Source organism: Anas platyrhynchos, chromosome 7 (assembly GCF_047663525.1).
Source record: "Anas platyrhynchos isolate ZD024472 breed Pekin duck chromosome 7, IASCAAS_PekinDuck_T2T, whole genome shotgun sequence".
NCBI lineage: Eukaryota > Metazoa > Chordata > Aves > Anseriformes > Anatidae > Anas > Anas platyrhynchos.
The window spans coordinates 17,334,052-17,360,832 of NC_092593.1; the positions used below are offsets into that span (position 1 = coordinate 17,334,052).

The 26,781-nt window shown below is 37.3% G+C and overlaps 1 protein-coding gene across 8 annotated transcripts in view; it reads right to left on the bottom strand.

Annotated features, from left to right (window-relative positions):
• The window catches only part of ITGB6 (integrin subunit beta 6), a 54,606-nt gene that overhangs the window by 12,741 nt on the left and 15,084 nt on the right, over positions 1-26,781 (bottom strand). For 5 of the 8 annotated variants that reach the window (XR_003498449.3, XM_013106283.5, XM_038182349.2 and 2 more), the window contains exons 2-13: positions 20,393-20,457; positions 19,863-19,939; positions 19,042-19,121; positions 16,531-16,735; positions 15,362-15,608; positions 14,331-14,496; positions 13,621-13,782; positions 12,808-12,903; positions 8,059-8,148; positions 2,797-2,931; positions 2,163-2,580; positions 992-1,214 (exon numbers count right to left, since the gene is read on the bottom strand). Coding sequence is in view for 7 of the 8 variants with exons in the window: in XM_013106283.5 (XP_012961737.1) it covers positions 992-1,214; positions 2,163-2,580; positions 2,797-2,931; positions 8,059-8,148; positions 12,808-12,903; positions 13,621-13,782; positions 14,331-14,496; positions 15,362-15,608; positions 16,531-16,735; positions 19,042-19,121; positions 19,863-19,923 (1,883 nt within the window). In the remaining variant the exon portion in view is untranslated. Of the gene's footprint in view, positions 1-991; positions 1,215-2,162; positions 2,581-2,796; positions 2,932-8,058; positions 8,149-12,807; positions 12,904-13,620; positions 13,783-14,330; positions 14,497-15,361; positions 15,609-16,530; positions 16,736-19,041; positions 19,122-19,862; positions 19,940-20,023; positions 20,190-20,392; positions 20,458-26,781 lie in introns of those variants that run through there. The other 3 variants (XM_038182350.2, XM_038182352.2, XM_038182351.2) reach the window with 3 other exon arrangements.

Below are 26,781 nucleotides of genomic sequence, written 5' to 3' on the forward strand. Positions count from 1 at the left end.
GTGTGGAGGAGGAATGGGTCTCAACTCCCAGTAAGTAGACGTGACATAGTCATGAAACAATAACGCAGCTTACTCTGACCTGGTACTCAGCAGGCAAAATGTGTCATTAATAACACATATTCTTCATAGCCTACTTTAACCTCTAGCTTAAATTTCTACTGAAATTCACTCATTTTAGACTGACCTTAGCCCTGGAATAGCTCACCAAATGCAAGCACAAGCATATGTGTATTTAGAGCGGTCAGCTTTAAGTCACACGTTTTTTCATTCCTTTTCTTATCATGCACCACAGCATACACCATGCATCACAGAAGGAAAGCTACATAAATTTTGTATGCTCAGTGAACAGAAGACACTTCACCATGTACAATCAATTTATCATCAACTTATATATGACATACAGCTACCCACTGATTTTATCCCCAGACTATGACCTAGTTTTATCATGGTTGGGCCTCTGTAATTCAACCAAGATTAACTGAATTTGGACTTTAAATTTGCACATGTGTAAAGCTTGAGCAGACAGCATGACCTTATTAGTTCATACATATGAGAACTGTAATGCAAATTCCAAACTTTTCTGAGTTTCTTCCCTGTGAGTCCTCATTTTTGTTGTAGTAGCTATGCTGGAATGGTTTCATTCTGTATTTTGGACTGAAAGGAGATTCATCTGTATTTGTCTGATGTTATCAGATAAAGCCACCATTCTGATTATTAGTACAGCCAGGGATTGCAGTGAAAGTGTGATTTACTTGTGCTGCATGAAGGTGATTAAATTGTTTCCCTTAACTTTTTTTTTTTTTTAATACAAGATAGACTGATAATAAATGGTTGATGTATGATTTATGACTACCCCTCTCAAAGTGGAAAGAAGTTCTTGGGTTCTGGCCTGTAAATGCGATTTATGGTTGTGGCAGTAAGCACATTGCTGAGGCAGTATGGGAAATAGCTCGATGATACCAAAATCAGAGACACAAACCCAGCACATTACCGTCTAGAGCTGCAAGGGTCACCACACAGAGGGCATTTTTCACAGGTTTGGCCTGAAGCCCCTGGATGTGTGCAAGCACACACCCCACAGATGCATTCGCCTCTCCCACTGCACAGTGTCCCGTCCTCAGAAATGCAGGAGCCAGTGTCAGTTGTGCAATTACAGTATTCACCAGTCCATCCACTGTGGCACACACATTCCCCACAGTCACAGTCACCATTGCCTGGGAAAACATATATTATACTTCAGATTAGTCTCTCAGTATGAATTGGAATGATGACCTTTAAAATAATTCTCCTTAATAACAGATATTTTCACTGCTCCACCTCTTCTCACTCTTTCTTCTTCCTCTAGCGTTTTTAGTTTGAAGCCAGAGGATTTTTTTAATATTATTATTATTTTTTAGCTTAGACTGGCCATAAGCCAGTACAACTCTGTTCTCTTCACTGGAGTCTTCCACATAGATTGTTATCTCCCAACAGTGCACAACTTAATGGGTAAACCTTCTTTCATTTATAGCAGCATAAATCCAGGCTGTCTATTCAACACAATCTCATTGCTTGTTCCTGCTAGTTAAACACTATTCCTATTGTTTCAGTAGAATCACTTCTGACTGATAATGGTATAGCCCAGGAAAAAGTTTTAAATACAAATCCTCAACTTCTGGTTGTGTCATACTCACATAACAAAGAATAGCTGAAGTCATTTAGATTACGAGGTTAAAATTACAAATAAATAAATAAATAAAAATCAAAATTAGCTCCCAAATGGTTAAGATGGCTATACTTTAATAATTATGTCAGGGTGAAATTGTACATTGCTTAATATCAACGTATGTCAATAAACTTAAATTTCTTCTGAGCTACGACTGTTTGCAACCATTAAAAGTCTGACCCAGTGTGATGGAAGTTGGTATGGTCCAAGAAAGCTATGACAATTTATACTAGCTATGGAGTAGCTAAGTGTCTCATTTTAAAATTTGAAAATAGGGTAAAAAATATTTATTGTTTCAAATCTAAAGATCATTCAGAAATACTACATTATAGCACTTTATACAGAACTGATTATAATTGAATATGTAATGAAAATAGAGATTCACAGGCTCATAAGTAAGAGTGGGACAGTAGCGGTCTGAACCATAGACACTAGAAATAGCTCAAAGGGAACATACCTCCACACTGAAGTCCTCTGTGTCTCACACACGAGAAGTCATCACATTCACAGTGTGGCCCATACACTTTTCCATACATTGAGGGGTGGCAAATGCACTGCCCACAATAGCAGTTACCTCTCCCGCTGCAGGAGCTCTGCTCTACAGAGCCCTTGCAAGAACCTGTGCTGAGGGAGTTCTCGTCACACTCGCAGTGTGGACCCATGTACCCAGGGTTGCAGATGCACACTCCACACTCAAAAGAGCCTTTCCCCTTGCTGCATTTTGAGCTGTTCATCTCAGCATCGGCCTGACAGTTACAGCTGCATTGGGGTTGGATTTCAATTTCCAGTGTATCACTGAGACCCACAGGTTTTATCACAATGTGCCTTCTATTTTTTTCGCAAGTGGATAGGCTTATGTTCACGCTGAAAGAGACCTGGAAGAGAAAATGGTGTCTGATCAGATCTGCAGCATACCTAGGTCTGCAGGATATTCTGGAGATACATGAATAACACAGAACAAGAGTGTCTTAGATACTGCCTGTTTTTTGTAACTTGCTTGGAGGAAGATTATTTTATAAATTAAAAAAAAAAAAAAAAGGGTTCAAAATTCTCAGGAATCAGTATCTTTTAAGAATCTGTTCCTTACTTACTGTGTCTCCCACTTTCACATGAGAGCACTTCCTCTGATGTGGAAAAAAGGTCCCATTGTTACAGATTGCAGTGAAAGAGAGATTGAGTCCTTCTGTGTCTCCAAAGACCTCCAGCTCTACTTCAGACCTCAGCTCCTTAAAGGAAAAGGAGTGTGATGAATGAAGTGATAACACTGCCAAATGCTGCTAATGTTCCACATCTGTGTAACATGGCTTGTAACTTATCCCAACCTACACGGGAGTAAATTCATGGTTTTGGCGCTTTATTTACATACTTCTTTATTGCAAGAAAAATGGAGAGCAACCGAAACAAAGAGAGTGCCGACAGAGCTGGCTTTCAGTTAAAAGCAATGGTGGTATCAGTTTAATATCCGGTATCACGGTGCTTATTTCCTGCTCTTGTAGAAGAACAAATTCAATGTTTTATTAAATCATCTTTCATTACTAAGTGCTCTGTTGACTGATACAGGCTTTTCTTTAGCTCTGGTCTTACCGAGGAATGGATTTGTGTTTCTGATTGCTTTGCTAGCGCCGAGCTTTTCTTGATTAGCCAGCGTATGCTAATATTGGTCCCTGTTTATCTCTGCTATTAGAATCAAACCTTACAAGCTCCCTTCCAGCAGGGCAGGCTCCAAGCTCAGTTTTGCCTTAATGCAGGGCCTCCGTGACTTCACCCAATGTTTCCAGAGCAAGAGCCAGAGTCTATCTCCATGATTAGCTCACACAGCCGGGTGGCTCACACAGTTCCTTTTTTCTCCCTATGGAAATTCTTGCTTCATGAGCTGTTGGTGTTGTTTCAAGATGTATTCAACAACACTCTCATTTCTTAAATCAATTTGTTAAATCAAACTTACATTTCTTAAGTGAAAAAGGCTCTTCATTTTACTTTCTGAATGCTCTCATATCCAGTTGGTTTTTTTAATATTTAACTCTTTAAAATATTTTTATAGCAACTTTGGTTATACAATTTAGCCTTAATCCAAAGCCTATAGGAGACCATGGGGAAATTCCCTATGACTTCAGACTGTCGATTCAGTAAATGGAAATTTTTCAAAAGCACCTAAGCAATTACAGAGCAAAAGACTTGGCTTTGTGCTCTTGCAAGTTTAATTGCCTTACAAAATACCCACTGTACTTCAATCAGAGCGTGAGGATCTTGCTGACCTTACCTCAGTGAGTCACTCTAGTAAAGGCATCAGGATGATTCACTGGAGTAAAGGTCTAGTGGGGTGAAAACAATGACACTACCCGAAACTAAAAGTAGAATAGTTACAGACCTGCATAGAAAACTCCCTGTCCTTTCCAAACATCCTGGATTCTCTGGAAGTTCATCTTACAGTCGTGGCTGGATTTTTGGTTCATTTTTGTTTTCAAATTCCTTTTTATTTGGAAAACCTTGTCAGTAAACCATAGCACTTTAATAAAGGATAGCAACATCTATCACACGAGATCTATTCACATAATACCCGGTGTTCTTTCCAGCATGCATCCAGAGCAGTAAAACTGCACTGGGCATCGGGTTATTCATGTTGTGTGGATGTGTCCAATTTTCCCCTCACATTTGTCTTGGAGTACAGTGCTCATGTTGCTATCAAAACAATGCAGAGATTCTTAGATAATGATTTGTTTGCAATAGCTGGACTCTCACAAAATGACTAAATATAGGAAGCCTTAAGATAAAAATGTGAAAGTTGGTAATGTGTTAACATTATAGGATATATCACCAAATATTCCCTCTTCTGTCTGCTGCAAAACTACGAGGCTCAGATAGAGCGCAGCTATGAGAGAAAATTCAATGCTGCTGAACACAAATTCATAATACATTAAATCGTGTTGTTTGTGCCAGGTCAACATGAACATGCCTCCCTTAGCTGTTGTGAGACGTCCAAACACACACCTTAATCCACTGAAAATGGATGCATGAACTGTGATAAACTCCATTTTCTTAGATCTATATCTGTGGGAACTTCTAATGGTGTTTTAAATCTACTAAGCTGCCTGGCCATTGTCTAGGGACAAATAGCAAGCAGTTTAGTGAGCTTTAAGCCATTCACAAAGAAAAGTTTGCAGTTCAAAAATTTTTCTGAATGAATCAACAGAGAAAACAGTGTTTCAAACTTGTTCCCTTGTGTTATCTGTCCTGTTTTAACATATTATTCTTTTGTGTTATTATCCCATAAGTTAAAAGGGAGCAAAGCAGTGGGGGGATGACAGAGTGGGGGGGTTGTGGAATGAAATTTTTCTAAAATTTTAAAATCCTGGAATAACTTCAATCAAAAGGCCTGATATGTGCCACAATGCAAGATAGACTATGATTCTGCAATACAAAGCTATACAGAATTTAATGTCAAATAAAGCAGTCAGAAATATGCTTTCAGAAGAAAATGAATCATACTTGGAAAGAACACGAGAACTCCTTGTAACAAATATTTTGACAGCTCAGACTTTCTTAACTTGCTTACTTCCTCTCTGAAGCTTTGAGATAGCAACGCATGGTAAATGATATTAACAAACCTTGTGCTTGTACAGCAAAGACTCTAGAGCACTTTAAAACTGTTAAAAGATTTAGCCTAACACTACTCTTCTGGGGCAAATAGTTAGTTATTCCTTTTTTTTTTTTTTGTAGTTAAAGAAACAGAAACACTGGGAATTGAATTACACTTCTATGAGTATCATAAAAGGTCTGTGACAAATTGGAATTAGATTTTCTATTCCACATGTAATTTTTAACCATAGGCCTACCCTCATTTCCCATTTCCCGCTCCAAAAATTCAGATGTCTTCACTTATGTCAAATAAGGTGTTTTTCAGTGTTTCCTGCCTGGAAGACTTTCAATCATGAAGCAATAAGGTTGTTAACCTTTAAGGTTAAATGCAATAAAATGGGCTCTGGGAAATTTTGAAAGTGTGACTTGTTGCTACTTGTACAGTTTGTACACTTTGAAACCTATATGGGACTTCAAGAACCTATAAGCAACTCTGGTGGATAGTCCAGTACCTGCTCTAGGACATGATGAGCTATGACCTGAAGCCAAGAGAAGGAGCAACTGCCTTCCTGCCATGACTGAAGAGGACCAAGCATCAAGCTTGTAACCTCCTCCAGACCCTGCCCACAGCATGGCTGAAGTTGGGAGCGAGCAACCGAACTCCTTTTTGCCACAGGAGGTGTTGGAGACAGAAAGTATCGTTAGGTTCAAACAGGGGAGTAGAAAAAAAAAATCATAGACAGCATACATGACCAAGACACTATATATCTAGATATATATCTTCCCAGCTTCTAGCAAGACAGAAGAGACTATAAGAATAGAATTAAAGGAAGCACTGTTCTGTGCTTAACACATTGTTAAAACAAAGTCTCCAAGACACAACACTGGGACAATTATTTACATTTTCCATTACTCACTGGACAAAATTTCAGCTAATAGTAACCTCTATCTATAAGTTAGAGTATCACCCTGAAGAAATCCTGATAGGAGGCAGATGTGACTTATGACAGGTTAGACTCCAGAAGTGAAATTCTGGTGCTACTGGATGTTTAGAGGTAACTTCTGCAAAAGTTTCGCCTCATACTTGTTACAATTAATAGACTTCCAAGTTCTTCCAACTTTAATGTTCTTCACTTATCTAATTTTACATGTGATAGAGAGTCTTCTGGTATATTATATTTCATTTTAAAATCATAACCAACCAATTTTATTGTTCCTAAAAGACTTAAAAGAATTTGGTTTGCTTTGCTATTCTGTCATCAGTACCAAAATAATTTTGGGGCATAATAATGATGGTCTTATGCTGCAGATCAGAGAAGGAACATCAGACAGAAAAACAAACAATTTTTTTTTAAAGAAAGTAAAAACAAAACAAAAAAAAAAAAAAAAAACACAGTAGGGAAAGAAATAGAAAATGTTCATTGCAAAGAGTTATTTTTCATTACAGCTAGCTGTTAGAGCAGGTTTTTAATGAAAAGGAGGGTGAGAGTGAAGACTCTCACCTGATATGATGATATCTGTGGCATATCATCATATGAGTAAGTGTATAGATCTCTGTGAAAACATGTAAAACTGTCTAAAAAATATTCCTCTGAAAGAAGAGAGCCAGGCAGCAAGGATGCATTTTACAAATGCAACTCCGAAGAGCAGCCCTATGTTTATGTTCCTGTCCTCTTTACAGTCTTTCTTGGTATTATCTAAACAAACACAGTCAAGTCTTCTCTTATCTCCTATGTTCTGCTTTTTTAAAACCTCAGAACAGCCTCACAGGGGCAGCATCAAATTGCTAAAGCAGAAAACAGCACTGATCACAGAATGGTGCTTTTTTCTGCCACATATTCCTGCAGAACTATTGGATCTACACTCCAGTGACAGTTACCGATAGGAAGAGAGCTGTCCCTGCACAAGTATTGAACTGGAAGACCTGAATTAAAGAAGGCTTTAGAGTAAGCATGAAATAGAGGATTATGAGAAAGGCAAGACAGATGACATACTAATGTGAGTTCAGCATTCCAACACAAGTAAGGAGTGACAAAAATTTATGGGAATTCTGTTTGGAAAACCATGAACTATATGGATATAGTTCTAAGTAACAGAACACTCAACCTTAAGTGATTGTGATATCACTGGTTAATGGAGATTTAACAGACTTTGGAAATAAACCCTACTAAAGCATGCAGAATCCAGGATAAACCTATAAAAGAAGCTTTCAGCAAAGCACTGCTATAAAGCAGCCTATGCCATGGTACATGCTACCATCTCTCAGTCACTCTCCATAGTGCACTGCATAGCAAAAGCAAGTGCCAGTTACATACAGTGTCCCATTTGCTTTGCCTGGTGACAGTTTGATAGCTAAAAGTTAACAGAAGTTAATAGCGAATTGCATGACCAATGCTGGTGTCTTACTGTTGTGGCTCTAAATCCCGATTTTTAACAACAATTTATAAATCGTAATTTTGACTTTCTAAACTACAGAGTGAACGTTGCCAAAGCATTCACTCTGTAGCTTAGGAAGTCAAAATTTAATTTGGTTAACTAAGCATTTCAGTAGAGCGTAACGAGTTAAAGTTTTACAAGTAAAACTACTGTTTCTGTGTTCACTTAATCCTCAGGGTGAACAAAACCTTTACAGGATAGGTCAACAACTAAGCACAAAAAATTATGTTCTTGTAATCAGTGCAGAAAAAAAAAAATAGAATACTTCTGTATTTACCAAATTGCAATCTGACTTTGAAAATACAGACATGCAGGAAGAAAACACATTATAAACACCTTACCTGATATGCAGCAATTATCAACTGAAGAATATTTCCAGAATCCTTCTGCAGTCGTCCAACAGTAGCTCCGGGAATAAGCTTTGCATAGTTCTGAAAACATGAAAAATTTAAAAAAATTAAACATAAAAAAAGACTAGATGATAAGGTAGGTGACAAGGAGCTACCACCTGAAAAAGAATGTAATACCTTGGAGGCAACTGAAATAAATAATAGTCACATTTTCAAGGACTCTTGCCGACTCAATAACACACTTGTCATATTAGTAAATGTTCTATTGATAAGCGTTAGTTTCACTGACAATTAGTGGGACAGGAACTGCTAAGTGTGCTTGGGAGTTTGATGCTATAGTATTTTAGCTATATTTTTTAAAATTTAGAATGAAAAAAATCTAAATTTTAAATTCTTAACTGTTGATAGAATGGTTCTTTCAACCATTGCGTTTTTTAAAAACTAAAACTAAAACTAAACAAAAGAAGAGATTCAGCTGCTCAACTGTTGCTATAATATTTGAGTCTTGAACCCTACATTCAATGACAGCAGTCACTTTTTTTGTCCTTGCAAGCAACCCAGAATCTTGGAATCTTGTTAGCGAATGCACAAAAGTTAAGAAGTTTCAACTAAGAGTTACAAGAACTTCAAACAAAGACCCTTAAAAAACTGCTGCTGGTTTCTGATTGCTGTAACACCCCCCACATTTTCCAGTGATCAGGGGCTACGAGTGATTGTATGTTGTCTTTATGTTAATAATATAGTGCCAATTTAAGAATTTATTTCAGTGTTAAGTGTTCCTTTTTTTTTTTTCATTAAATTGTATTCTGACACTAAAATGACATCTAGCAGATAGACTCTAACTATGCTTGATTAAAATCTTGCCTGATTATTAACGACATTAATTTCACTTGTTTGTACCTATGCCTTTTGAGAATAGTAAATGGTCATAGTTAAAAGCACATGTTGTAACATTCGTTTTCATCTCTAATTTATCATAATATCAATGCTGTTATTTTAATTTAAAAAATTCCAGATAACTATTAATAAACATGGATAATTTGATACTCTTATATCGCCCTATACTTCACATCTCCAAAAACACAGTGATTACTTTATACATTATGTATGGAATACTTATCATTCGTTAGATTTCTGAAGTGCTATTGTAAATCAGTGGGATTAACTACATTTTATGTTACAGCTGGTGACTTTACATTCCTGCCTTCTCTTGTGAGTAGTGCTCTCTCAAGTACTCTTCTGAGAGTACTGAAAGTCTCCATTTTGTAAACGTGGACCTTCCATGAGCCGCTAATAAAAAAAAAAAAAAAAAAAAAAAAAAAAAAAAAAAAAGACAATAGACTTGGAATTTAAGGTCTAGCATCCTTTAATCTGTGGCATGCAAATCAAACAGTGGGGATATCCTGTTCTGAAGACTTTATCTCCTGTTGAAGAAAAATTTGCTGCATTCTAATACAAAGATGATGGTGCATTCCCAGTCTAAGTGTGAATCTCCAGCTCATTGGTTAAACCCTACTTTTTAGCACAATTTCTATTAACCATTAACAGGATGAGGCATACTGATGCTTTTGGAGTGCTACCACCAAAAACTATCCAAAGGATGCCATTGAATTTAGTCTTTAAGCAAATATTCATCAAAAGATGAACTGCCTTTTTCTAGAGATTCTCTCATTCATGCTAACGCAATTTGAGACTTACATGTTTTAGTTCAGTGGGGCTATGTTTAACTTTTAGCAGTGTAAATGACAGGAGGATTTTCCGCATAAAGTGTCATGCCAAATTTATTAAAAAAAAAAAAAAACACAAAACATTTGCAATTCTGAATAAGTTTGGAGACTAATATTTTTAATTCAATTTTAGGCACTGAAATACAATCTGAAATAAATCAAGTTTCAAGCTGTATTCTCCTGTGATATAAAAATAAATATTTTTTAAAAAAAGAGTAATTTCTGCTTTTTTCAGCAGTGATCTTAGTTAGGATTAAAGAGAGAATGTTTTCACTCAACTAGTTTGAATATTTTTTTTTAAGAATTCTGCTTGAAAACAAATAATATCAACAACAATAATTACTTGATGAAACCTTGAAGACTAGTGTTTTCTTTTGATGAACTGTAAATCCTATTTTGGTACAAAATGTCATTGTAATTGCAATATTCACAGATACTTTGTAAGTGAATAGTGTTGTTTTTTTTTGTTTTTTTTTTTAAATAAGTATATTCCCTGTTTCTTTGGTAAGACTCAGTTGAAACTAACAATACGAAACATTAGACATGAATGTATTTTAAAGGAATATACTTTTTTTTTTTAAAAATCTTTTCTTATAAATAAAATCTCAAATGATCAGGGCTCAGTGTAAGGACCTTCCTCCACTTTCTTGCATTTAATTTTGAGTGGGTTTACAAATGTTTCCACATGACTGCTTTTAAAGTTCTTGTGATCAGGCAAAACATGACAAACTTGACAGGGAGAGCTTCAGACCTAAAACTTCCCCCTCTTTTAAGGAAAGTAGCTGTATGGTCGTATGGGAGGATCAAAACTAAAACCAGCTGTATTACAGGGATATATATTTTGTGCTCATGCAATCCATAATATTTTTATGTTAGGTAAGATGTACATATTTAAGTGAATAAACTGAAAATTCAGTTGAAGAGGATCAAGAATATTAAGTGACCAAATTTTTTTTGGCTAAACCATTGAAGATTACACAGGGCTAGAAATATAAAATATATATTAGCCAGTCTGAACACTGCACTTAAGACTATTGGAATCTATCAAGTCTATTTAAAAAGATGCTTTCTAAGTCCTCACAGTCGTTTTAATGCACATTTGTCTCCAATAACTGAATTATAAATAAGAGCAGTCAATTTTGGGTCTGATATAATTAGATGCTGAGTTCAAGTAGATTTTAGATAAAATATCTAAAGAAGCTTTCTACCTTAAATGATAATTAAGCTTGGATGTTTTTTTTTTAATATGAGAGAATATGGGAAACTGCAGAATCCTCATCACTAAGGCTTTTTTTTTTTTTTTTTAAAAGAGGGGTTTAATGGTGACACCCAAATGCCAGTTTAGTCTCCTCTCCCAGCTCTTCCAGGCCATGTGAACACTGGCCTTAAGACAATAATAGATCTTATTGCCTTGCTTAATTCATTTTGCACTCTTAAGCACAGATGACTGCATGTTTACGTTTATAAATTTGAATCATGCAGATGAAAACATGATGCTAGAGTCCCTTTTGCATGTCCTACATACACCCCTGAAAGTATACTATGTTTTTGTTTTGTTTTGTTTTAAAAAAGGCACCGTGAGACTTGACTTTTGTATTTGCTTTGTTGGATTTTTTACATCTACAGACTAGAAAGCAGAGCATAACAACTACAGAAATCCAATTAAGTGGCAGAAAGCAGTGCTGAAAAGATGAAAGTAGCAGATAGAATATATTCAATAGGATTCCTATATACAAGATTCTCCTATCCTACAAGATAGGAGATAGTAGCTTTTTTCTTTTCTAAGAAAGAAAGTAACAAGAACAAAAAATTCTACAGTTGCTTTAACAATGACTTGCATTTTTTTGTAAGGTATAAATCTTCTTTTAGTGTTCCCAGTGAACAAAGGGTGCCACTTGATAACTGATACTGGTATAACACTGACACAAGGATACTGAAATAGAAAACCCCTGATAAGAACACTGTTGGCCAACTCTGAGGGTGACCACCAGTAATTTCCAAGGGAAAATACAATGTCATCAGTAAAATAAAAGTTTCTTTGGATAAAATAAGGCTCTGTAAATCAAAGACTCTTTTGAACTACCTTCTAGAACAGTCCTTAGTTGTGTAGCACCTATTGAAATTAGTGTAAATATTTCACTTCTCATAAATCGGGCCCTTATTAAGAAATGGTTGAACAATAAGATTTAGTAAAAGTTTCTTAATGCACAAATTTTAACAATGCTATGCTATGACTGTAGAATCCCACTAAACTTGGAAGTGATTGCCTTCTACTATTACTGATTTGAATTTTCACTGTTCAGCTCACAACTCAGTATGTTTTTAAAAAATGCTCCAAGATGAAAAGTGCTTCCTCCATTGTTAAGGTTATAATCTGAGAATCAGTTTGTGAAAGATCTCACTCTTATAACTTTTGTCCAACACGTGGAGAATTATCCTTATTCGAAACAACTCTACAACTGGAACCAATCACAGAAGCACTGAGGGCCTTCTCGAGGACAGAGAATAGGAAAATAGAAACAGAAAACAGTACTGTTATGTACTGAAAGAAAAATAAATAAAATTCTCAGGTCAGCTGAACAAAAAGAATTATCTCAGAGTTGAACATGAAGATGCTCATTTTCAGAATGTATTCTTGTTTTATAAAAGGATTAATAGGTTCAACTATCCTTACCTAGCCTCACAAAATACAGAAATTTAATCATGCTGATTACACTGAATAGTTTAGAAATGCTTAGTTTGACAGTCCTTGTCTATCAACTTAAAAACTGCAGAGTGATTCAACTTTAAATCCAAATTGAAAGTTACATAAGAACTTCAAAATCAGTATGTGCAGAAGCATTTTCCAAGTAAAAGAGCCTTTCTACGACTCTGATATATAATTTCCTAGATATTTTTATTACATAAATACCTTGAAGAATTGTATCCTTATTACTGAAATTATTATATTAGCTATGAAAAACAGTGAACCGTAAAGCAAATACTAAAGAACTGAACATTTTAGTTTTCTCACCTCATATATGTGAACTTGTTCATTTGTTACTGCAAAAATTAATAAAACATTGTTTTGCACAAGTTTGTCAATTAATTGTCCAATTGTGGGATACTCCTGAAAACAAACAGAAGTGAGCCACATCAGTGCATTTTTCACATATCCAGTTGCTAATTATCTCCTATGAAACACAGTCAACCAAACATAATTAATACTATATTATTAGCATAAAATAAACTACAGTTGGGCAGAAGGTGTATACAAAATAAAAGTGTATGTAATTTCCTTGCCTTGATTTTAAGAAAGTTTCTTTGAGAAAAGTACAGTGTTGACCTCCACACTGGGGCACTGGGTTCAGGAGCATCTGTGATACAGACTGAATAACAACACTGTGCCAAAGGAAATTGGAATTTGTACTAGTTATTGCATCTTAATCTGGGAAATTTTCTTACATGAACAGTGTCCTAAAGCTTTCTGAACTCCTCCTGAATTCACACCCATACAGGGAACAAGATTAATGAGTATGACAAAATTCCCTGTATGAGGAAATACTAGTCAGTCATGTCCCATGTGTTTTCCAGGTTATCAGGAACAAGATACATGCTTTTTTTTCTTTCACAGTTATAATCTATCATAATTCCATACAAACAAATTGTTCTCTCTTTACAAAAATTTGCCACTACTAATAAAGATAATGGTAAATGTCTGGATTCCACAAATTTTACAAACTTCATTGATAAAGGTATACTTTCACTGGCTTTTAAATCTGCTTATTTAAATTTATCTTTAACTTCTACAGAATGCAAGACTTATACAAAGTTCATAGCAAATTACCAGAACAGTTGACATGGAATATTCATTATTGTGGTCCAAATGGCAGTTTCCATCATTAGGAATAACAATCCCTGCCAGCTTACTGTCCATACCAAAGTGGGAATCAGCATCACTCACAAACACCAGCAAATGCAGAGAATCATTCCTCCATCCGATTTTTTCCTGTAATTTAAAATACATTAGTTTAGCAGGCTGTATTATATTCACAAACAGGAAAGCATCAAAAGATTTAGAGAATGGCATCTCAAAACAAATGAAGGGAAACATCTTAAAAGGTGTATCAAACACATCGCATCATCTGTTGTACGACTGAGTGTCATTATCTTGAAAAAGATGTTGGTGTTCATTCTATTGTCTTTGGCTAACATTTTGTATTCCCAGTCTCATGTTTATTAAAATATGCTGGCCATGTTCAATTCAATCTGCTTACTACTCTAAACATAGTTAATCAAAAATATTTAAAGAAAAAACAATCAAGAAAACAGACCCAGTAATTATCCCTGGCAATTACAAAGAAATACTAAAATATTGCAATATGCATGTTTAACTTGATACAGCCAAAAGTATTTTCACACAAACCTAATGAGACTCTTGGACTGCATTAAAAAAATCTTGAAAAATAATGATCTGCTTATTTGATATATAAGCACACAATAGTGGAAGTGGAAACATACAGAATAACTAACATCATACCTACAATTTTCAATTACCTTGCAAACAGCTGCCTGCATAATTGCATCAAATCCTCCCTCTGGAGTGTCTATATTAGCAGAGATTCTCTGTCCTTTCACAATTTCATTGAATTTTTCAGCATCATTTGTTAGTGACAGAACATGTTTGTATCCAAAGGTGGGTAAGCACTCATATGGTACACTTCTGCATAAGAAATGAGACAGTTTATGGATGACGCAGAGAGAAAATGACTACAATGGCTACTTTGCAGGCCTGTCTCAATTAATTTTTGGTTATGCATCTCTCTTCTGTGTCTGAGATAAGTCCAGTGAAAAACATAAGAGAATCACAGAGCACAGATACACTCAGTTGGGTTGCACACAAGCCTTCATAAAGCACAGGAAATGCCACCTAAAGCAGAGTAATTTAGCCAGTTAATATGCAGTCCTTGCTGTGCTCCCGGCCACATTTTGTTTTCATACTCAGAAGCACTTAGGATCTGTAGTCCCTTAATGACATTTAGAAGATACCATTAGGCTTCTCCATTTCTGCTTCAGACTGCAGAGCAGCGAAGGCTGGAGAGCCATCTTCTCCTCCTTGTAGATTAAGAAAGGACTGGAGCAGCACAGGTTTAGAGGATACTGATAGGCCTCAAGGAAAAACACAGAAAACAAAAACAGGAAAACAATGTTGACGGGTAAATGAATGAAATTGCTATTCCATGCTGGGTATGAGTGTGAATCTGTTTAGGATAGCAGTGTCATAAAAATCTTATATACATATATATATATATGTATATGTATATATATGTGTATGTATATATATAGAATACCTGTTTGCTAATCAATTATTATTTGCTAATCCAAATTCCTCTCTTTAAATAACATAAGATGCAACAGTTTCAGAGTATGAAATTAAAAGAATCAAATCTTGTTTCCCAAACTGACTCAGTTACTACTAGAATAGAGAAGAGATTCCAGTGAGGCTGTTAAATTGGATTTTACCCTCAAGATTAACATTATGACTTAATGTTGGCATGCAAACAGATGCAGGTACTTTCCCTGCCTACCTGCAAGGGTTGTTTATTTCTTCAGCTGTAGTTTTGATAAATGGTGAAACTGGTTTTTCAACAAAAGATCCAAAACCCAGCCTGAAGTTGCTTGTCAGCTTTGACATTTCTTTGGAAAGAGTTGACCCTAACTCTTTTATTGTATTCAAATCATCATCCATGGAAGCTGATAGATCCATGAGGTAATAGAGATCAATTGGATAATCTTCACTTTGGCGAACCTTGATCTGTATTGTTTCTTCATGTCCTGTGAAGGTCATGGGAAAATGGGATACATCTTAGTACTTCTAAGTAGAAATTACGAACAATGTCAGTTAGTTCATAAACTTATACATATACTTAAAATTATTTAGCATTTGAAATCATCAGTACAATTAAGAAAATAATTCCCTGGCAACAAAAATCTCAAATTGATTGTCTGAAAAATTAGAGCTGTTCTAGTGTTTTTCTAAACTGTTCTTTAGTAAGGCCGTAGCCATGGACTACAACTGATTGCTGTAATATAAAATATAAGAACATCTTTTGGGCAGTATGCAGAAAAATTCAGATAGGAAGATAATTAAAACTGGAGGTAGCACTTATGGAACATGCCATGTATGTTAGAAAGCCAAAGAAAAATAGAGCATACACCAGGTTTTATTCTCAATTGCAACATGCAATTGTAATCACATAGTATGACCTAACTGGATGTTTCTTATGTTTCTTTATTCCAAATTTTCTCCATGAAAAATACACATCTCATGGACCCCAGAGTAGGTCTGGAGTACTTCCATAAATGTCGCTAGTACCTTGTAAATCCTCAAGGCAAGGTTTTTATACTGCATCTGAGATATGCTATTTGTCAGACCTGCAGAGGGAGAGGCAACAAAAACAGGGCTGGAGAGGTATGGGGCTTTCCATTCTCTCAAAGACACCTTAATTGACAGAGAATACAAGAACTAAAAATTAAATCCTTTTTTTATGATATACCCAGCACTTCTGAAGGATTTTGAACGCAACCGAACATAGATTTCATTTGACGAGTCAAATGACAGATAATTTTGGACTCAACAAAAGTATTTTGTCTTTTATCAAGATTTTTTTTACACCATTCAGTCTGAGTATATCGCAGTATCTCAGTATATCAGCAGAAAAAAATAAATCCTGTATTTATGAACTGAGTGATTTACCTGGTCGCAGTTTGAGAGTTAATTTTTGAGGAGAAATCTGCGTGACATCGGAATTGTTCTTCTGGGTCGATACAGTTAGTGGCACGTTTCTATGAATTTCCACTTCTGAAATGGGAAATTCAATAAAATTCAACTGGCATCCTTTTGATAAAAGGTTTTCTGGGGTATCACACCTCCCATGAATTCCAGCTGAGTCGGTGTAATTCTAAAGCAAACAGGAAAAGGAATGGATGAGTTAAATGTATTTACTGACTGGCCACCAGCACCTGGCTGACAAAAGGTCAATCCAATGCAGGGGAACCAGAAACAAAAGGTGCAAGTTATATTATACAGTAAGTGCAGACTAGTGCAGAAAGAGAACTAGGTGGCATAGAAAGCTAAATTTGCCCTTCATGGGTCATGTCTCACAGGTGTATAATTAATGTAACTTACACCAGTCTGGTGTCCTGGAAGAAACTGCTCTATTGTTGGGGAATGGGAATTGTGCCACTTACATTTGGCTTCTCTCAGCACTGCAAATGGGAACACAAAAGCCCTGTGAGCTTTTTTTTTCTTTTCCCCTAAGGAAATCACTTACAGGACTATGCCACAAATTCCTAAACAGTGTTTGAACTGCTGGTGGAATATTTAATAACACAAAAGCAAATAATAAACTCCTACACATTTTCTGAGAAACTGGAGGTGGGGTGCGTAGAGTTCACTGATCACTTTGTTTCCTTCTGACCTTCTCTTTCTCCTCAACACTCATTTTACTCATTCACTGAAGCAGGTGGAATGTCCTCATTACCCTCACTGGTGCCCAGCAAGCACCACAGCTCCTCTTGCTCTCCAGCACTCGTTGGGCTCCTGCTGTGCTCACATCTGTCTGCTCACATCTGGCTCAGCACCCTCTTTGACCTTCTCCCCCACAGAGGGAACCACAAGCCTATCAATATCACTTAGATATCTTGCAGTTTATTTTTTTTTCCTCATTTCAAAACACTTGTTATGCATTCTTCTCCACAACACTGTAAGGTGGGTATTATCCCCATGTAGTAGTGAAGTTAATGGTTAGTTTTACAAAGAGGCTTCTGTGCCTTATTAGCATTTCCTAGAGTTATGTCTAGAATTTAGATCTGCAGAATCAGTCAGCTGCATCCTGAGCTGGAAACCACTCTGGCCCAAAAGGCTTTTTGGTCAAAACCCGTGAAATGCCTGGCAGAACTGGCACCAAAATGCTCAACACCTGGTTTATGGTCACAGGCCCAAAGCATGGGACCATTCTTTTCTCCCAGGTTTGGATAAGCAATCTTGGGTTCAGCCACTACACCACAAATACTCTCTGAATTCAGTAACTCAGAAACTCCCTATCCAAAGCAAAACAAATTTACTTTAAACTTATTAAAAACAGAACTTGGCCTCTCCAACCAAAATTTCATCCTTCATGGATGAAAATTTTCAAAGATCTTGTGTATTTTTGTGGAAGCAACACTGAGACACCTGGTGGGAGCAGCGGTTTATTGTGCTTCAGACCAAGTCTGATGTCTTTGCCTGGAGAAGACTCACCAATTGCTTCTGAATTACAGCACACACAGAGATCATGTAAGATTCCAAAAATTTTGCAGGGAGAATATCTCCTGCAGTTACACACTTTGAATTGCTGGCTTTTTAGAACATATTAGTTTGCAGAAGCAAACTAATATTTAAAATATAGCTAGACAATGTGTTTTTATCCTGTAGAGATTTAAAACAAACAAACAAAAAAAAGGTAATAGTTGAAATCACGTGATCAGGTTTTACTTGAAATGAAATTTGTTTTGGTTGTTAAGTACAAGCAAAAACTACTGAAAAAAAAATATTTTTAAAAAATTATTATTTCCCCTCACCTCCACAAAACATTACATGTGAATTGCTAAATTATTTTTAGCAAACTTTTTTTTTTTTAAAAAAAGGTACTTTTTGATCTTTGTAAGATACTTCATGCAGCAGCACATTAGCACCATCCTATATATCATCTTGCTGATTAGCAATAGCAACAAAAGTTTAAATTAGAAACTACCATTATTTTATTTCTCTCTTGTTTCTGGCAAGTTTTTAATTATGATAGCTAACTATTTTGCAAACACTTATTTTGATAATAAGATTGACAATTTGTATATGCAAACTGACTGACTGAAGTACTTTCTGTTTATACTGCCTGAATTGGTATATGATGATATAATGTAAGATGCAGTCTGGTCTAGTATTTGATGCTTCATCCTTAGTGCTCTGAGTGAGTCAGCCCTGTGGCTGATGACCTGAGCCCCTCTAAAAGCACTTTTATTTCTGCCTAAGATGGGGAAGTTTTTTAAAAAAAGAGAATAATACAGCTTAAAGTCTATATTTGAATTCCACTTTTGATCCTCAGAAAGGCTTCACAAAGCACTGCATGCATTACAAAACCACAGACTAACCCAATTAAGTCAATACTTAATCACTCAGAGCTACTACAAACATTTCAAGTTTTACTTTGAAATTTTTTGTATCATCTACCTCTTGGAAACACCAAGCACAGTGTGGTCCGGAAAGCACACAATCTTCACAAGTCACTGCACTTTCCTGAGAACAGGTCCCTAAATTTAAATAAAAAAAGACAAAAGACTGTCAATAATGTGCTTAATCATTCAGCTTATGATGAATCTGGCTAGTTAGAGAATGTGGGAAGTGAAAAATGCACACATTTAGCCATATTCAGGATTACTGATGAAGTTATTTCATAAAGATGTTTCTATTGGTAGAATATTAACTCTCCGGAAAAACAATACAATTACTGACAATTAACATACTTGCTTTTTCATGCTTTATAGATGTGTATTCAATGAGAACATGCTACTTGTTTGATCGAGGGCACTTGATAAAACTTTATATTTGTTTCTGGTATAGGGCACGTACAACATTGGCAACATAACCAGAGATACTAAAACCACAAAATTATGCACATTCACTGTATATACTTAACATTGCTTCACCAACATCTGTAGATACATGATATGATTTTAATTTATTGTGCAAGTACTGGTGAAACATTCAGTCACATACACAGTATTAAGTTTCTCAGTTCAGACATTGATTAGTATAACCACAATTGCTCAAATGCCTGTCTCTTTTACATGTTCTGCTATGTAATGACCACATAAATCTTAAATGAATTCACAGGGTTGCCCTACAGCGGTATGTCAAAAAAAAAAAACACCAGTCGTCCAAGAGAAAGGAGTGATTAAAAACAGAAGACAGAAAGCTATTTAGTATCAACTTAAAGCAAGAAACAAAGCAAAAATGGTTTAGAAATGGACCCCACTGCCCCGGAGTCTTACCTTGAACATTGTTATTTCTTTGCAGAAATAAGAAAAAGAAGCAAAGCAATTCAATCCCCATTCGTTTTCAGTGCTGGCTGTGTGACAAAAAATATTAACATGTTATTTATCGTCTGTGGGAAGACAGAACATCATAAAATCCATACATTCCCAAAGCGTACGTTTTAAGAAGTCACCTACACTGGACTGCGAGGAATCTTCAAACCTATGAGGGCAGAACATGAATGAAAATAAAAACAACAGCTACCTGGGCAGGTAAAGACGGCAAGCTTTGCATAAAAGTAACCTGAACATGGTTATCACTTCCTTGTTTTCCTGTACTCCTTATAAGGTATACAATCAGAAGGAAAATTCATTCAGGTGAAGACTTCTGTCAATTGCAGTCACTCTGGGTCCTAGAGCAAGCCATCCAAGCGAGCGTTTTTGGCATATACAGGAACTCTAAAATGCTCCTCTAAAATAACTCCTTTAATTGTTCCCTGAGAGAGTGTGTTAGGCAGACAGGTTGTACGATTGCTAAGTAAATATACCTGGAGAGATGTAAAAATCCCATTTTTTCAGATTCCCTGGTGTGGAGGGAAACTTGTAAAGGCAACTGCAAAAAAAAAAAAAAAAAAAGCAATCAATTGTTATAATTGAGGACCTGGATCTTGGTAATTCAAGATACAGAGTACCTTTATTTTATTAACATTGCAAAGTGGAAAGGAAATGCTGCAGTCGTGGATTTTTTAATATGTAGAGGAAGGAGTAATTGTATTCCCAGTTCTGCAACCGACTTGAAAAAAATCACTTCAGCTTCAATTCTGTGTAGTAAGTGCCTAAATATTCTATGGCAGTACAGCACGGATACAACAACATAACAAGTTTTTACTCCTCCCCACCCCTTGGAATGAAGGGAAAATATGCCTTTCTTACTGCATTATTGCATTATTAAAGGAAATAAAATTTCTTATTTCTGGATATCATCTCTTCACATCTTTTATGCTTTGCTATTTTCTGTTTTGAAAATAATTTGCTCAGGATAAGTCCTCTTTTATCTTAAGAGTTCGCAACTGACTCTACACACTGAAGTATAAAATTAATATTTCATCAGTTGTGTTGTTGATCTACCCTAAAAGCATATATCCTTTTTTTCCACAGTCAGAATCCTACTGAAGCTGTGAAGCTAGCTTGTAAAAAAACCTAAGCTGCTCTCACCATGAGAACTGGCAGGATCAGACCTCCCTTTTCAAACCTGGTGGTAGCTGCAATTTTGGGGCAGGATGTGACAGTAGGGATAGGTCTATACTAGTAAGCTCAACATGCCTGGAAACATTCCTGGGCATTGAGGCCAACTGGCACAGAAAGACCTGAGTTTATGCTTGCAAATTGCCTATTGGGACCATTCTAGCAACCAAAATGTGCCCAGAAATTGTTTGCAGGGAGTGTTAATTGGAAGAGGTCAAATTCATGCCAGGGAGCATTTTAACAGTTTAATAGCACAGAGAATCTCATTCTAGTGCCTGGAAATATTCCCAGATACATCCGATTTTACTAGTATTTACACAGTCTATGGGTATTTTCGTAGCAGCTCAAACTGGATTACGTCAAGCCTACCTTTGCCCTGCTCACACCCCTTCGCTCTTACCACTACGGATGTCCAAACAAGCAGTGAGCTGATTCAGCCTGATCCAATTAAAAGCCAAGCACCTTCTGTAGGGAAGGCTGGGGGGCTAATCTTCCCCTGGGTGGGTCCCCTGAGCTGTGTCACTGCCCAGCCCAGTGTGAGCACCGGCTCAGGAGAAGGAAGAGGAAAGGCAGGCAGAGCTGACAGGGAAGGTGCCAGCATGATAATTTGAATTTAGCCCAGCTTAGGTTCTTGTGGAACCACATCCTAACATCTCTATTTACAACAGTAAATTCTTAAGTTTCCTTCAACTGCTTTCTATACCTTAGAGTATCCTTTGTGAATCATGTGTTCACCTACAACAATTCCTTGTGGCATGAAAACAGCATCAATTAGATTATGTTCCCTTAGCTGGTGAGAACACGGGTCTATGAGGACAATGTCCATAACTACAGAAAGTCAAAATGAAGTGGAGTTGACTGTAAATGTTTGCTCATACAAAGAAAAAAATCCTCCTATAAGAGCCATCCAACACATTTTATTTCCCCGTCTTTAATTTACATTTGTGTGTACATCCTATACTGCTGTTGCTATGCCTACAGCCTTGCAGAACTCTGAGAACTAGTGCTTGCCCTTTCAATGTACAAGTTCATTTTGCAGCTCTCGCTAGCCCCTGGTAATATAACAACACCTCAAAGCCTACACTCAAAGGACTTGATGACAGTCCTTCAGCCACCAAAAGACACCAGAAGCCTCCCAGGTTAAGGACCAGCCAGCTGAACAGCTGGCACTTAGTAAAGGCTTATTTTTAGATTCAAGATATCAAACTTTTTAGTGCAGAAAGAATAATACAACCTACATAAAACTTACAAGTTCGGGTTGATAGCATCAGTTCTCCATTTGTTTGTGTGGTAATATTTTATATAGGTCTTGGCACGGACAGCATGACTGGAGGCTAAGTGCCTGCCTCTGAATGGGATGGCTGCCAGATCTGAGTTAAGCCTTGCCTTGAGTAAAATAACTAAGTTTCTGCAATTTATTAAGAACAGACCTCCCCAGATTGTAGAGCAGAGGAAGAATAGACAACAGCAAAACAACCACAAAAACACAAAGGAAAATATACGGAGAGAAGAACCATGGTTAGTTTTGACTTTTAAAAGCTCCCACAATGAGATCACAGGACTGGATGGAGTGGGACTGACAATCTCAGCGATAGGGGCACAGGATGATAAGAGAGGTCCGGGAAGGGAGATAGCATCTACAAAGAGCAGATCTTGGGCAAGGCAAGAAAACCTAGGTAGGACGCTGATATAATAGGTTTGTTTTGCAATGTCACTAAACATCTTATATGATGTCTAAAGATAAATTGACCAGGAAGTTTGTCTATTAGTGTGCTGTTTTACTGGCTTTAGCTATCACAAATGCTAGAAGAGCACGATCTGGAATAGCCATGCTGATGTGGGGAGGATGGCCTCTGAGGTCCTGGCACTGCTTGATCTGACAGCAAGATTCCCTTTCTTTAAAAAGGTTTATAAGACAGTCTTGTTCTGTTAACTCAAACTAGAGGCATCAGCCCAATGAGGTATAACAAATGGTAGTTTATAGTACAGACAATGCAGTTATTACTGGTTTTATCAGCCACTACACATTCATTTTGGAGCAAATTCTGGTCTTGCTTAAAACAGAGTTATGGTTTTACAATGACACAACCCAGCAGAACACAGCTGTTTATCTTTCAGTATGGGCAGCACTGAACAATGCAGGTCTGTCCTTCTCTAAAAAGTAATAAAATTTGTACAGGATAAAATCTTTACTGCATTTTTCCCCATACCTGGCACTTACAATACGTGAAAGATAGCACAGAATGATATGATGGTCATCCAACCAACCTTTAACAAATTCATTGGTGAGCAGCCAACTTTGAATATAGAGAATACAGAAAAAAAAAAAAAAAAAAAGAAAAGCTAATGATATGAACAGGGGATAAGAAATAAACCAAAAATATTAGCCTCAGGTAGCATTTCATTAATAAGGCTTTTTTTCTCTTTGTAAAAAGCTACTAATGTATGGCTTTTCTGGCACATTTAGCTGAATCCAAAAGTCAGCCTGGTGACTGGGTTTGTACAAGTTCCAGAATGGAAAGTGTTTGCATACAAAAGCATGCCTCATCATTGGCTCATTTAAATCTAAAAAATGACTTCATTTTAGAAAAAATACCAGCCTCTCCTGCATACAGGGCATGAACTGATGTAGCATAATTACAAATACAAGAAGACCAGTTCAACAGAAATAAACAATTAGTTCCTCCTGTGCTAGACAAAGCCTGGAAGAGGCGGCATGTTAGCACTAGTGAAAGCCTACCAGTCAATGCAGAAAAGATCCGTATGTCCCAAGCTCATTGGAGCAAGGAAAATCTCTTTGAATTAGAAGCTGGGGAGGTATTCACATGGAGGAGAAATTCTTGTAAGTTATCTCTCAGCTTCACACACAACCCAACTCTTAATTCTCAATGCTCTTCTCATACACACTCAATCTGAAAGCTTGGAAAAATACTGAGTAATGTGAAGTCTGGATAGCCCACATGCTGAAACAGTTCTGTGAGTATTTACAAAAGCGGAGGAAGTGTCTCCTGCCCTTCAGAAAATATCTCTTCCTGCCCCTCATCTGCCAAGTTCTGTGGGAATGGAAGCAGTGAGATAGAGATCAAAATTTAGGGTAAGCTTTTTGACCAGAAAGATGGCAACTGAAGAATATGCAAATATTACTGAATAAGTGAGAAAAAAAAATCTTAAAATGGTGAAGCTGTTCTATAGCTGCACAGTCAAGTGGTTCCTGACTCTTGGGCCAGCAGAAATGGAAGGCACTTTTAGAAAAAAATCTTCCCCAAAATATATCCCTCACCAGCCTGACAGCCCTAGTTCCAAAGAACAGCTACGACAGATGTTTCAGAGGATGGCTGTCAATTAGCTAGGCAATGAAGCCTGAAAAAAGTTTCCAAGCTTAGATTCAGCTGTAAAGGAACAGAGGTGATTTGAGTAGCCGCATAGCAATGGGAATATCCTGTGAACAAGTCAATCCAGCACAGACAGAAACTGCTCGCAAATATGGCAATGACACTAGGACTGTCCTGTCCCCACTTTGCTGGCAATACTTTGGGGAGATCAGGAAAACACATTTAAAGAGGAAACAACAATCCCTAATGAACAATTGTATTTCATGGGGAAATTCATCCAATTTAATGATGGTGAATGCAACTAAATGGTTTTACATTTTTTTCTCTAAACATGATTTATTTTTTTTAAGAAAACAGCAGTATCACCTACCAAACCACTGTGCAAAATAAATAACTGTATTTGGATTTATGCATATTAATGTTGTTCAATATTATTTGTTTTCATTCTTTGTTACACAGCACCATGCGACAGAGTATTGTTCAAAATGGAAAACAGCCTCAGTCCAAAGAAACTGCTGTAAGCATTTGGGTCTTGTGTAAATGACACAGAGCCTGCGGTATGTGAAGATGTGAACGTACAGCGGCTGAGCTGCCCTTGTTGGGACGTGTATACTAACTTCATTCCCAGCTACGGGACTCGCACCAAAACACTGCTGTGTAGGTTAAGGCACAGAGGCCTGCCTGTGGGCAAGTGTGTGAAAAGGCAAAGGCTTCTCATAACTCTTTGTGTTTTGTTTGCAAGCACTACTATACAGGCGGTGGAGAGCAGTTTTAGAAGATGAACAGAGTCTGTAGCTCCTTCCAGCGGGTTGCACGAGCTGAACGGCCACACGTAGGAAAGGAATTTTTTCCCTCCGGCCCTGAACAAAGTGGGGTGTTGCAGATGCATGACTCAGGTCATGATTCATGCTCTGGTCTCCTCTTGTTTCCGGAGCAGTGCGCTGCTGGTAGATGAAGGCAGAGCCAAGTCAACAACCTACCTCTGAACAAACAGAGAGGAAGAGGAGGAAGAAGGATGAATTGCTCACCAACTGTGCAGTGAACAGCAGGCAGACAACCCAGGGTGTTTTCAACCCATGTTCACCTCACCCACAGCTCTGACCCAGCTGGTTTCAGCTGAGGGCGTGAGCAAACCTTTGTCCTCAATTTCCTTTGCATGGTTGAGCACTCTGAAAGGTCTGTTTGATTTTCAGATTTGAATAAACTTTCACACTCAAAGCCAAATAATCAAATCTCCCAACTGCACCAGGACTCAGGTGGAACCAGTGGAAAAATCACATGGCTTCCAACCAGGACTGTCAGCCAGCCCACAGCACTCAAAACATGCCAGGGATGCCACACAGCCTATTGAATCTGGCCTAAGTTTCTGTTTGATTTTCACAGTTGCATTGTATACCACCCTGCCCTATAAGAGTGAGGTGGTGGGACCCCAGAGGAAGTACCTCAGCTCCGCGCTGGTGGCTGGAACTGCTCTGAGCATTAGCATTAACCCCACAGCACTTAACTCCACAAGATGTCAGGTCTCTGCCCTTTAACTGGCAGCTTTCTGCAGCTTCTTCCATTCAGGTTAATGCTGAGTGCAAGCTCTACCTACTTTCCCTCTTACAAAAGGGCCAAAGGCAGCCCTGCGACATGCATGTTGCAGCCATATAGCATGAAATGCGATGAATAAGCAAAACGAGCTAGGTGCCTTGCTTTTGAAGAAGTTGGAAGGAATGTGTAAGCACGATGTAGTCAGGCCTGATTTATCCAGACGTAAATTCTGAACTATGAGGCTGGGACTAAATCACTTGTAATAAGTACCTTTTCCACGCTGGTCTTACACAGAGCAAATAGACCTCTATTTGTTATAGTTGACCTTGCTATACTTAGGGGTACGGAACTCCAGTGCTTTGCTCAAACACAGGGTTTGAATAATGTCAATCTAGAGTAGCCAAAATAGATAAGCATGTTTACTTCAGCATCCAAACAGCTGCTAATAACTGAGAAAGTGGGCCAAGACGCTGACTGAAACCAGCTAGATTTATGAAGCTTTCAAGTTATTCTGAACGCTAATGGTATGGTTTCTATTTACAGACGCAGAATTCAGTCCACTCCTCCTGTCACAGGGCCCAGTCTCCCTCTGGGGAAAGAACAGGATTTAGGGTTTCAGGAGCTCTTTGTGCAACGTGCTGCCATCTTATGGCTATTCTGCTATTCTGGAGTAGGTATTACTTCAAAACCTGCAGGCATAAAGGCGGTCAGTACCAACTCCCCTATGACCTTTTGGCAATACTTTGCCTGGCTACATATTTAAGAATCTGTCGAAACACACATCTTTGTTAAATGATTTGGTCATTTATGTTATATTTGGGTTATAA